The 14427-nt window shown below is 32.7% G+C and overlaps 1 protein-coding gene across 4 annotated transcripts in view; it reads right to left on the reverse strand.

The window, feature by feature from the left end:
* LOC139514506 (mitogen-activated protein kinase kinase kinase kinase 5-like) overlaps positions 1 to 14427 on the reverse strand; it is a 76046-nt gene that overhangs the window by 22702 nt on the left and 38917 nt on the right. For all 4 annotated transcript variants that reach the window (XM_071303855.1, XM_071303856.1, XM_071303857.1 and 1 more), the window contains one exon: positions 13473 to 13565. In XM_071303855.1, coding sequence (XP_071159956.1) covers positions 13473 to 13565 — 93 coding nt within the window. The remainder of the gene's footprint in view (positions 1 to 13472; positions 13566 to 14427) is intronic.

The raw sequence follows: 14427 nt of genomic DNA on the forward strand, positions 1-14427 counted from the left end.
CTATGCAAAATATTCAAAGTCAATGAACCATGACTGACATTACAGGCCCAAATTTGCCAATGCTAATTCATATGCATATCAAATATCATCGACCTACCACTATATGGTTCTAAACAGACTGACTGACCTAATCACAAACTGATACATGTAATAGACCAAGACTGAAGGGACAGGGGCCTAATAATCTTCATGGTAATGAGATATGCCAATGCTAATACAACTGCATACCAAATATCATTGACCTACCACTAGTGGTTCACCATCAACTGACTAATCACAAACTAATACATGAAAAATAAGCAAAAGATTTAAAGTCAATAGACCAAGACTGAAAGAGCAGGAGCCAAATAATCTCTACAGAAATGAGATGTGACAGTTCTACCGTATAGCAGGTTATTTTCGCAAGTGAAAAATTTAGCAATTTTTATTGAAAAAAGTATATGAAATATTTTGGCGGATTCAAGACTGTTATCAATACCTTTGCATGTGCACTTTTAATTAGCGGAATTTATTTTGGCGATTTTGTTCTATCCGCGAAAATAACCTGCTATACGGTAATACAACTGCATTGAAACTGCAAATATCACTGACCAACTGCTAGTGGTTCCCCATAAACTGACGAACATAATTCATTGTTCACGACAACACCTTGTATCAAATAACACCAGGCCAATGAGTCATTTCTCGAGTTTCCAAGCGTAATAAATATTCATCAGGAACACTAAAGATAAAAGTTTCGGAATCTAAAGGTATGAAAAGCATTTCTAGTGATTAAATCATAAGAACATTAAAAGAAGTGATCATAAATGAAAGCCTGCTATCATCATACCCATGAGGGTAATGTCTTAAAATAAATTAAAGCCTTGCCAACAGCACCCATCTGAAAAGATGAGTCTTGGACAGTTTTCGTGAAAAATTAGATGCTCTCAAGAGCCTGTGTCGCTCACCTGTATTTACAGATGCTTTGTAAATCATTTGAAATAAGGTTAAAACATAATTAATAGTATTAGATATCAGATATTATCAGATACTATAATGATATCTAAGATAATTTTATTTACTTAAAATAACCAATTGAGGTACAGAAACACATTTGTCTGAAAATTTGTGGGCAGATAAATCTAAATCTGATGAACATTTTTACCCCATCAGATGGCTCTAAATGCTTTGGTTTCAGAGATACAAGCCAAAATCTACATTTTACCCCTATGTTCTATTTAGCCATGGTGGCCATTTTGCTTGGTTGACCGGGTCACCGACACATTTTTAAAACAAGATACCCTAATGATAATTGTGGCCAAGTTTGGTTAAATTTGACCCAGTAGTTTCAGAAGAGATGATTTTTGTAAAAGATTACAAAATTGTATAAAAATTGACTATAAAGAGCAATAACTCCTTACAGAGTTGACTGACAATTTTGGTCGTGGTGACTTATTTGTAGATCTTACTTTGCTGAACATTATTGTTGCATACAGTTTATCTCTATCTATTATAATATCCAGGATAATAACCAACCAGGTGCTCCGCAGGGCGCAGCTTTATACGACCGCAGAGGTCGAACCCTGAACAGTTGGGGCAAGTATGGACAAAACATTCAAGCGTGATACAGCTCTGAATTTGGATTGTGATCAAATTTTTGACATTACATGTTTTTTTTTACACAAAACAAATGTCAAGATTTTACAAATCAATTAAAGATTTCTCCTTCAAACCTTTTAAATCTAAAATTAAATAGTTGACACAGCATAGGTTTCTGACACAGAATGAATGTGGTCTAATGAACTTAAAATATTTTTTTTGCCTTTGAGCAATTCACTATGCTGTTGAATATTAATCCTCTCAAAAAAATGTTTGAAGAAATTTTCTTTTTATTTATGAAATCTGAAATGAGAAAAATTTAAACCCCCCCCTTTTTTTTCACATCCCCGTTTCCCTTTTTCCAAAACTGATATCAATTCAAATTTCTAATGGAGTTTGCAACAATAACTACTCTTTTAAATACATCATAAAATATTAAAATGTAAAATAAAGTGCTTGTTATCACTGAATGGTAAAGATTGGTTGGTAGTAAAAGTGAATATACATTGTTTATTGTATAAAACAATAAAAAAAACTTCATCAGCAACATTTTATATTGGCAAATTTCCAATGAAGTTATTTACATAAAGTTATTGGCAAATAAAAATAGAAAATGACATCATAGTCATGTCTGGCAAATGTCCAACATACATTATCTAAAAACATTTTAGATAAGATAAGGAAAAAAAGCTTCATCAGCAACATTTTATATTGGCAAATTTCCAATGAAGTTATTTACATAAAGTTATTGGCAAATAAAAATAGAAAATGACATCATAGTCATGTCTGGCAAATTTCCAACATATATTATCAACTTCTATTCTATACAAAGAAAGATAACTCCAATTGAAAATTAATTGCTATTGCACAATATTGTGCAATTAGATATTTCTTGCTATTGTGCAATACTGTGCAATTGAAAATTTCTTGCTATTGCACAATACTTGATATGGAATCCTGATTTGGACCAACTTGAAAACTGGGCCCATAATCAAAAATCAAAGTACATATTTAGATAAAGCATATCAATTAAGCCCAAGAATTTAATTTTTGTTAAAATCAAACTTAGTTTAATTTTGGACCCTTTGGACCTTAATGTAGACCATTTGAAAACTGGACCAAAAATTAAGAATCTACATACACAGTTAGATTTGGCATATCAAAGAACCCATTTATTCAATTTTTGATGAACAAAGTTTAATTTTGGACCCCCATTTGGACCAACTTGAAAACTAGGCCAATAATTAAAAATCTAAGTACATTTCTAAATTCAGCATATCAAACAACCCCCAGGATTCAATTTTTGTTAAAATCAAACTAAGTTTAATTTTGGACCCTTTGGACCTTAATGTAGACCAATTTGAAAACGGGACCAAAAATTAAGAATCTGCATACACAGTTAGATTCGGCATACCAAAGAACCCCAATTATTCAATTTTTGATGAAATCAAACAAAGTTTAATTTGGACCCTTTGGGCCCTTTATTCCTAAACTGTTGGGACCAAAACTCCCAAAATCAATACCAACCTTCCTTTTATGGTCATAAACCTTGTGTTTAAATTTCATAGATTTCTATTTACTTAAACTAAAGTTATTGTGCGAAAACCAAGAATAATGCTTATTTGGGCCCTTTTTTTGCCCCTAATTCCTAAACTGTTGGAACCAAAACTCCCAAAATCAATCCCAACCTTTCTTTTGTGGTCATAAACCTTGTGTCAAAATTTCATAGATTTCTATTAACTTAAACTAAAGTTATAGTGTGAAAACCAAGAAAATGCTTATTTGGGCCCTTTTTGGCCCCTTATTCCTAAAATGTTGGGACCAAAACTCCCAAAATCAATCCCAACCTTCCTTTTGTGGTCATAAACCTTATGTTAAAATTTCATAGATTTCTATTCACTTTTACTAAAGTTAGAGTGCGAAAACTAAAAGTATTCGGACGACGACGACGACGCCAACGTGATAGCAATATACGACGAAAATTTTTTCAAATTTTGCGGTCGTATAAAAACTGCAAAATTTCTTTAAAATTACCAATTCAGGGCAGCAACCCAACAACAAAATGCCTGATTGGTCTGAAAATTTGTGGGCAGATAGATCTTCATCTGATTAACAATTTAACTCCCTGCCATATTTGCTCTAAATGCTTTAGTTTCAGAGATTTAAGCCAAAGACTACATTTTACCCTATGTTCTATTTTTAGCCATGATGGCCATCTTAGTTGACAGGTGGGGTCATCGACCATATTTTTTAAACTACATACCCCAATGATGATTGTGGCCAAGTTTGGTTAAATTTGGCCCAGTAGTTTCAGAGGAGAAGATTTTTGTAAAAGTTTACAGACCACGGACACCAGGCGACAAGTGATGAGAAAAGCTCACTTGACCTTTCAGGTCAGGTGAGCTAAAAAGGGGATACAAACTGAACCAATATTATTTTCATCAGCATTATAAAAAGCAATGGACTTAATTTCCAATAATTAAACACATTATTCCATCAAATATTAATAACGATTGTATCGATGACCATTTCCAATATAAAGTAATATTGGACATTGACCTGAAGTTTTGATAATTATTATTTATTGATACAGAGATGTTATCCTACATTTATCAATTGATACTATTTGTTGATCAACTGACATTTCCTGTCCTGTTTCTAAGACAAGGTGATTAAAGACGGCTATAATAATGTTTTGTTGATTTATATTTCTTTTTCAGGAAACAATAAATAATAAACTTTGTTTGACACTTAATCATTGGATGCAATACAATTAACTAATCTCGAACCATGAATGTCTAGGAAGATGGACCATTAATAGGTGATTGTGGAGAATAAGTTGCATTCAATCAAAGGACTGTAACTCAATTATTTTTGGGAACTTTTTATTTATTAAAGTCATATAAAATGAGTGACTGGTGAAAAATGAACTTGATTCTTGAACAAATGCATGTATATACTTTTTTTTTTTTTTACATCTATGCTTTAGAGAACAGCCCGGATTTTCCCCGATATTCAACATTGAAACCATGTAATTGATTGTTTATACAAGCAATTAAATGATTAGGTTAAACGGATAGTAGCTACGATTTTCGTTAAAATTACTTTTTTAATCTATATGCCGGATTTTGTACAAAAATTAAAATAATTATGATTAAAACAATTCCTGGTTACGTTCCATTAAGCATTTAGAAGTTTTTTAACGTTTAACACCTACATTTATTTATTATCTATAGATAATAATTCGATGTTAAGCCCAACCCTTATTCATGTGACCTTTACTCGTCAGTTCCCAATGCGCAATCGCACATTGTGCCTCGAAGGGAAAATGGTCGAACAGGGGAATGTTATCGCGGAAATGGTACGCGAATTAACAGTTTCAGCGAGAAAAGAAACAAAAAAGAGGTGCAGACAAGTTATTGTAAATTAAAAATAAAAAAACGTCGATGAGATCGGTCATTAAAATCACTCGAAACACCTGCGACGCAGGCAAAGTCAAACAAAAGGAGCCGACGGTTTGCGTAATGTTTACATTTCTTAAATTTTCCAGATCACATGAAAAAAAATCTCAACGTGTTCATAATTGTCAAAAATATGTTTATAAATTTACGGGCAGTAATCTCCCACCTTAGAAGAAATTAGAAATCAACTTCCTAAACTTAAGTATTATTCTTCAAGTGTATCCTTTATGGAGGCCCCGATTTAACACACAAACACGTGTATACATTATCGGCATGGTTTGGTCATACAAATGTAATAACAAGTGTATAATATCGCCATTGTTGGAGAATCTTGGGTTGGAATAATATGACGGTATTTGTTATATTTTTTATTTACATAATTTGATAAATGGCGTCAAATATGTACGTTTAATAAAGAGTAATTATCAAATATGTAAGAAAACAAAAAGCACGTGTTCGTATCTATATATATCTTGGTTAGCTCACTCGCTATGTCGGCAAAGTTCGGGAAGTAAACCCGATGCATAATTAATGAGATGAATAGGCACACTACACGATATGAATTATCAATTATTAACTCTTCTGTAGTTTATGAAAACATTTTAGCGATCTTATTGCTTATATTTAGTACATATCTTTGATTTTAGCAGCTTTAAAACTTGTTCATAATTTTGTCAAAATCGTAGCTACTATCCCTTTAAGTGCTTCATTCACAGTTGGTGTCCACTGATGTTATCAAATGAACACAGGTGGTTAGCTGGTCAAGATTATTTAATTTCCATATCCTCTGCACTAAATACATTTTATATTCTTGTCTACACAATATTCTCATAGTCAAGGTATTTTGAATGAAAAAAAATTTACTTTAAAAATTCATTTAAATAATATTCAAATTTAATTTTTCTTTATGATTTCTGCAGCTACATTTGTTATTTGCAAATGCTATGATAAATATTTTAAATTTATCAAATTTGATATGTTTGAATATTATATTAATATCAATAGGGTTCAGGACCAATCCAGTCTATCGTATAATAGTCCTTCGTAATTAATTTCATTTTTCATGTGCATATATTTAAAGCTGGTATATTCAGTGAAGGATACATATTTCTTGTTAGAACATTAAAGGTTTTTATGGAATACTTTTTTTAGCATTTATTTTGATTTTTTTGAAGTTCCACTTGCAAGCTTGTAGTAAAGATTTTATTGTGTGTGTATATTTAGAATAAAAATCAAAATCTGGTCTGTGTTTCTAATACTAAACTCAAAGGAGGTGTTTCGGTTACGGTCACCTTTCCTCATCAGGTATCCCTTAGCTATATGTTTCCTTTCTTATAATACTTAGAATGGTTTGAATTTGGTTTCACTTATGGGGATACTCCAGAGGCTGATTTAGAGGGGGAGCCAAGCCCCTTCTTTTCTGTGAGAAATTTGATTGATAAAATAGGGAATCACTGAAGTCTGACCGGAGCAGGCCCCTCTAAGGCAGTCAGTAAACTCAAATAGATATTGAAATCAATCAGGATCAGGACCAATCCATATATTCGTCATTTTTAGGCTGAAATATTACCTAATTCTGTTCACATACAAATGTGGTGTAGACACACACCCCTTTATATTTTCCACTGAATAGAGGGGCTGCCCGGCAATATGTTTATAAACCACTTTTATTGTTATAGTATTGCATTGAAATGAGTGAGATCAAACGCTTAAAATAAGAGAAAATAAGTTCAAATATGAAATAAAATTGAGAATGGAAATGGGGAATGTTGTCAAAGAGACAACAACCCAACAAAAGAGCAGAAAACCGATGAAGGCCACCAATGGGTCTTCAACACAGGGGGGAAATCCAGCACTTGAAGATGTTTTAAAAATGAAAATTAAGCACAACAAGAATGTGTCCACAGTATACGGATGTCCCACTCGCACTATCATTTTCTATGTTCAGTAAAATTGGGGGAAAATGGTAATTTGGCATTTAAATTAGAAAGATCATATCATAGGGAACATGTGTACTAAGTTTCAAGTTGATGGGATTCCAACTTCATCAATAACTACCTTGACCAAAACCTTTAACCTGAAGCGGGACATACATAAGGATGGACAAATAAACCTTTAAACGGATGCTACAACCAGAGTTTAAACATATTGTAGGAGGGGCATAAAAATTATAAACAACTGCGCCATGAGCTAGAGCGCATGATACGCCTTTTTAACAGTTTTTCAAGTATACAGATCAATAACTTCTCAATGTCATACCAGAAATTTATGAAAACTAGAGGCTCTAAAGAGCCTGTGTCGCTCACCTTGGTCTATGTGAATATTAAACAATGGACACAGATGGATTCATGAAAAAATTGTGTTTTGGTGATGGTGATGTGTTTGTAGATCTTACTTTACTAAACATTCTTGCTGCTTACAATTATCTCTACCTATAACAGTACTTTCTGTGGAAAATGTTATTGAAAATCTTCAAATTTTAAGAAAAATTGTTAAAAATTGACTATGAAGGGCAATAACTCCTTAGGGGGTCAATTGACTATTTTGGTCATACTGACTTATTTTTAGTTCTTACTTTGCTGTACATTATTGCTGTTTACAGTTTATCTCTATCTATAATAATATTCAAGATAATAACAAAAAAACAGCCAAATTTCCTCAAAATTACCAATTCAGGGGCAGCAACCTAACAACCAATTATCCGATTCATCTGAAAATTCCAGGGCAGATAGATCGTGACCTGATTAACAATTCTACCCCGTGTCAGATTTGCTCTTAATGCTTTGGTTTTTGAGTTATAAGCCAAAAACTGCATTTTACCCCCATGTTCTATTTTTAGCCATGGCAGCCATCTTGGTTTGTTGGCCGAGTTACCGGACACATTATTTTAACTAGATACCCCAATGATGATTATGGCTAAGTTTGGTTAAATTTGGCCCAGCAGTTTCAGAGGAGAAGATTTTTCTAAAAGATTATTAAGATTTACGAAAAATGGTTAAAAAATGACTATAAAGGGCAATCACTCCTAAAGTGATCAACTGACCATTTTGGTCATGTTGACTTATTTGTAGATCTTACTTTGCTGAACATTATTGCTGTTTACAGTTTATCTCTATCTATAATAATATTCAAGATAATAACCAAAAAGAGCAAAATTTCCTAAAAATTACTAATTCAGGGCCAGCAACCCAACAACAGGTTGTCTGATTTATCTGAAAATTTCAGGGCAGATAGATCTTGAACTGATAAACAATTTTATCCCAGTCAGATTTGCTCTAAATGCTTTGGGTTTTGAGTTATAAGCCAAAAACTGCATTTTACCACATGTTCTATTTTTAGCCATGGCGGCCATCTTGGTTTGATGGCCGGGTCACTGGACACATTTTTCAAACTACTAACCCAAAAGATGATTGTGGCCAAGTTTGGATTAATTTGGCCAAGTAGTTTCAGAGGAGAAGATTTTTGTAAAATATTACTAAGATTTACGAAAAATGGTTAAAAATCGACTATAAAGGGCAATAACTCCTTAATGGGTCAACTGACCATTTCAGTCATGTTGACTTATTTGTAAATCTTACTTTGCTGAACATTATTGCTGTTTACTGTTTATCTCTATCTATAATAATATTCAAGATAATAACCAAAAACAGCAAAATTTCCTTAAAATTACTAATTCAGGGGCAGCAACCCAACAACGGGTTATCCAATTCATCTGAAAATTTAAGGACAGATAGAACTTCACCTGTTTAACAATTCTACCCCATGTCAGATTTGCTCTAAATGCTTTGGTTTTTGAGTTATAAGCCAAAAACTGCATTTTACCCCTATGTTCTATTTTTAGCCATGGCGGCCATCTTGGATGGTTGCCCGGGTTACCGGACACATTTTTTAAACTAGATACCCCAATGATGATTGTGGCCAAGTTTATTTTAATTTGGCTTAGTAGTTTCAGAGGAGAAGATTTTTGTAAAAGTTAACGACGACGACGGACGACGGACGACGACGGACGCCGGACGACGCCGGACGCCAAGTGATGAGAAAAGCTCACTTGGCCTTTTAGGCCAAGTGAGCTAAAAAAGGGGGGGTATCTTAATAGATATAAATAAGTCAACAAAGTTGCACGAAAAATGGTCAAAGCACTTTAAGGTTATTGTCTGAAAACTAGAAAATCACTCCTTTTCATTACTAAATTCCCATAACATTCCCGGATATGTGAGATCTAAAATTTATATAGCGAAAATGAGATTAAATAAATAGATATAAACAATTCACCAAAGTTTCATGAGAACTGCTGAAAGCATTTTTGAGTTTTTCTCCAAATACTAGGTGTCTGACATGTTAAAGACGGACTGAAAAAGATATACCATAAGACTTCCTTTAATCGGGCGTAAAAAAAGTTGTCTTTGCTTTATGAATATTTTATAAAAAAAAAGTTTAAATATTAGGGAGATTTTAAAAATGTGAAAATTAAAAAGAATATTCATTTCTTAACAAAATTAATCTTCAAAATGACCACAATTATCAATCTATTCAACATAGAAAAAAAAATGAAAATTAGTAAAAATATTCATAACTTTATTTTATATTGATTCCTTTAAATGTATTTGAACATGATTGATAAAAATACACACATAGATAATGTTAGATGTAGTAGACATGTTTATTTTTCAAGAAAGGACAGAAAATGCCAAAATGTTGACTTTCTTATCAGATAATCTATGTGTAACATCTGTGGCCAGTTTATTGGGAAGAGTGATATATAAATTACAAGGACTTCAAACTGTGAGGGTAATCAGTTGTGAAATTTGAGATTCCCTCAAATCTGAGGGCATTCTTCGGGGTGTACTATAAAGTATATATATCATAAACTTAGTCTTCTGTTATGATCTTATCATTTTTTTATGCATCCATATCGTATAATCGTATAATCGTCATTTTTTTTTTATCTCAGTCTGTTATGATGTGAAAATATGGCAGATAATTAATTGTCGTGTTTTGAAGCCATAACCCATTGTCACCTTATAGTAAACAATCAGCAAAAAATTATGGATATTGAGCATGTGTATAACATGTACACTAAGATAATAGTTTATTTCAATGGCAGATTCATGTGTATAGCGATCATGGGATATTTATGAGAAAGGTCACACTGAGTTCACTACATATAGAAAACATATTGGCGAATTGTTAACAATTATAAAGAAAAGTAAATTCTTCTAAATTTGGACTAATTACAGAATTTTCTCAGGAAAAAAGTATATACATGTATACATAAGTTTTATAATAAAACCTAACCATTTAGTTAAAAAAAACAACATATGCATCATTTTTTTTTAATTTGAAGTTCATATGACTTTAAAGTTCGAAGGGAAAATCTGAAATTAGTGATCAGAAAAAAATATTTTTACTTACAACAAATTTTCACAGACATAATTTACACAATGTAGATATTTATCATCAATTATGTAAAATTTCGGAAAATAGAGATACATGTATTATAACATACAAGCAAAATCTATAATCTCAATTATAGGGACAATGAAAGTATCTGATCATTTTAGATGTCCCTATGCACTTGAAATTGGTTTTAATAAATGGCATATCTACAAAATTGTAATTATAATGTGTGATAAAATACAGGCAAGATTTGATGGTATGAAGGTCCCTTTCTTGATCAGTGACATTTGGATATCTATACTAACAAATGAGACAACCTCATTTTGTGTGTCCCTTCTCTTCTTTCCACAACAAATTGATCATCATGCCTTTGTGTCCTATGCATAGTCGCATTTGTAATCCTCGCTTATGATTAACCCATTTTGGTTATATTGGGAGAAAAAGGAAAATAAAGGCGTCTGGATATTGTTTACGCATTGGACCAACTTTTAAGTCATATACAAGACTTTCGTTTAGGACTGATTAAAATAACACATAATTTTCACACATGTAGGTACTTGGGGGACAGGACAATTATTTGCTGTTTACGGTACTATCAATTATAAGTTTAGTATCAGCCGTGGTCATTTATTGTAGGGTTAAGGCAGTGTTCTCCCCAGATATTTCATATAGCATCTGGTAAACAGAGGAAATTGAAATACCATTTTGTTTCTAAAAATTAGAGCATCACATCTATACCATAACTCCAATTCAGCATCACATTTAAGATTATAGCAGCACATTACCGTTATGCTAAAAGTCCCTGGGGAGAACACTGGGTTATGGTATATGTCTTTTCATAGTTTACAGAAAATGTGAAAACAATTGAAATTACTGTGGCTTGACTATGGGTGTTACTGTTTACCATTATCTATAGCTCAACCTGCCTGTATTAGTTATCAAAGGTACCAGGATTATAATTTATAGTACGCCAGACGCGCGTTTCGTCTACATAAGACTCATCAGTGACGCTCATATCAAAATATTTATAAAGCCAAACAAGTACAAAGTTGAAGAGCATTGAGGATTCAAAATTCCAAAAAGTTGTGCCAAATACATCTAAGGTAATCTATGCCTGGGATAAGAAAATCCTTAGTTTTTCGAAAAATTCAAACTTTTGTAAACAGGAAATTTATAAAAATGACCACATTATTGATATTCATGTCAACACCGAAGTGTTGACTACTGGGCTGGTGATACCCTCGGGGACAAAACGTCCACCAGCAGTGGCATCGACCCAGTGGTGTAAATAGTTATCAAAGGTAAAATTGACAATACAATGGGGACATTTAAGTTAAAATTAAGTTGAGTCTACTTTGATTCTACCGGTACAGTTTTTTTATTTTAATACCTATTCCAACTTTACAGCATGCTTTTTTACCTAGGACTATTCTTTTTAAAAATTGATAGGGAATTGAAGAAAATATTTTGGAAACTTGTGGTACAATTTCAGAGAGATCCATACACTTTTCCACAAGTTATTGTCTGGAAACCAAAAAAATGCTTATTTGAGCCCCTATTTGGCCCCTAATTCCTAAGCTGTTAGGACCATAACCCCCAAAATCAATCCCAAACTTCCTTTTGTGCTTATAAACCTTGTGTTTAAATTTCATAGATTTCAATTTACCTTAACTTAATTCAAAGTCCGGAAACAAAATGTCTTCGGACGACACAGAGATGACGATGTGATACCAATATGTGATATAATAAATTATTTTGCTAAGTGCAGCCTGATACAACTGCAAAGGTTGAATCCTGAACAGCTGGAGCAAATTTGGACACAATATTCAAGCTTGATACTGTCTGAATTTGGATTGTGATCAAATTTTTGACATTGTATAGGTTTCTGACACAAAATAAATGTCAAGATCTTACAAATCTATTGTGCAAAACTGTGCAATTAAAGATTCTTCACGAAATTTTTCAAAAATTTGTAGAAAAAATTTGAACCCCTTAAAAAAATTAGAACCCCAAACTTTTTGAATCCTCCTTTGATCAACTACCCCCATGCTCAATCCCAGCCTTTCCTTGGTAGTATGGAACCTTGTAGTACGATTTCAGAGAGATCCATACTCTTAAAAACAATTTATTGTCTGGAAACTAGAAAAATGCTTGTTTTTGGCCCCCAATTCCTGCATGAATTGGGCAATTACCCCCAAACTCAATCCCAGCCTTCCTTTGTGATATGGAACCTTGTGGTACAATGTCAGAGAGATCCATACACTTACACACAAGTTATTGGCCAGAAACAACAAAAATGCTTGTTTTTGGCCCTTTTTTCCTTATGTCTGCACCATAACCCCCAAAATGTATCCAAACCTTCTACTTGAGTTATTAAACATTGTGGAATATTTTCAGAGCAATTGAAATACTTATACAAAAAGTTATTATCCTGAAAGTAGAAAAAAGCTTGTTTTGGCCCCCTTTTTGGCTCCTTATTTCTTAACCGTTGGAACCATCATCCCCATAATCAATCCCAACCTTCCTTTTGTCATATTGAATCATCTTTTTAAAATTCATAGAGATCCATTTACTTAAACTTAACTTATTGTCTGGAAACCAAATGTCTTCAGACAACACAGATGACGATGACATCATCATACCATTATACGATCCCAAATCTTTTTTTTGCAGTAATATAAAAACTTAATGACTGTATCATATTGTAAATACTTGATAAATGAGAAGCTACACAAATTTCAGAAATCCTTGTATTGTAGTTCCTGAGAAAAATATGACAAAAACTTTAAACTGGGCTATTTTGTGTAAAATGATACAAGTGTTTGGTAAACAGGAAGTTGTAGAGTGATAAATCTAGAAACGTATCACATGGTATAGCTGACTTATATAAACCCTGAAACCAAATTTCAGAAATCCTTGTAATGTAGTTCCTGAGAAAGATGAGACGAAAATATTCATGGGATGGAAGGACTGATGGACAAACAGAGGTAAAACAGTATACCCCCACCTTTTAAAAGCAGAATAACATACACTTACCTAATGATTGCACAGTAGAATCAAAATGTAACTCTGCTGCTTGTTTTCTACTTGACTTTAACTTTCCCGACATATTTACAACTTTTACAAATTCTGCAATAAAAACAAACATTTGATAATCACAAAATAATTCTGTATATCGTAAAGTTCAAGGGTGACACCAAAACATTTTTTGATGTCATCAGTATTGTGAAAAAGTTTCATAACATTTGGTTGGGGCAAACTTAAGAAAGAGAAACGAGACAAAAAAATCAGCATGTTTTCTATTTGTAAAGGGGCATAACTCCAGAACAGTAAACGTGACACCATCTAAATTCAAATTTGATCTGTATTTTGTGGTAATAAGCATTGTGAATAAAATTTCGTTAACTTAAGGGGGTAGACCTTGGTTCAGGGAGATAACTCTTTAAATCAGTTAAGCGTTTGTAAAAGTCAAGTTCATCAATGTTTTTTAAGCATTTACCTGAAACAGATTAAAAATAATCTATGTAACCTAGAAGCTTAGAATATGTTTTTGAAAATGGTTGACACAAACGTACTGATGATTTTAAGAGTTATTTCCCTTAACCTAGGTCTACCTCCTTAAGTAAGAGAACAGAATGAAGAATTCAGCAATTTTTTAATTTGTAAAGGAAATAACTCTTGAACGGTTAAGGTGACGCCACCAAAATTTGAACTTGATCTGTATTTTGTAGTTATAAGCATTGAATATAAGTTTCACAACATTTAGCAAACTAAAGTAAGAGAACTTTTTTCATTTGTAAACTCTAGAACGATTTAAAGTGACACCACCAAAATTCAAACTTGGTCTGTGTTTAGTGGTAATAAGCATTGTGGGTAAGTTTCATAACATTTGGTTGAGGCAAACTATAGTTAGAGAATGGAAACCAAATTTGGTATGTACAGACAGAGAAGGGTAAAACCCTCTGTTATGGCGGGGGCATAAAAAAGTCAA

The sequence above is a fragment of the Mytilus edulis genome, chromosome 3 (genome assembly GCF_963676685.1).
Source record: "Mytilus edulis chromosome 3, xbMytEdul2.2, whole genome shotgun sequence".
Classification (NCBI taxonomy): Eukaryota; Metazoa; Mollusca; class Bivalvia; order Mytilida; family Mytilidae; genus Mytilus; species Mytilus edulis.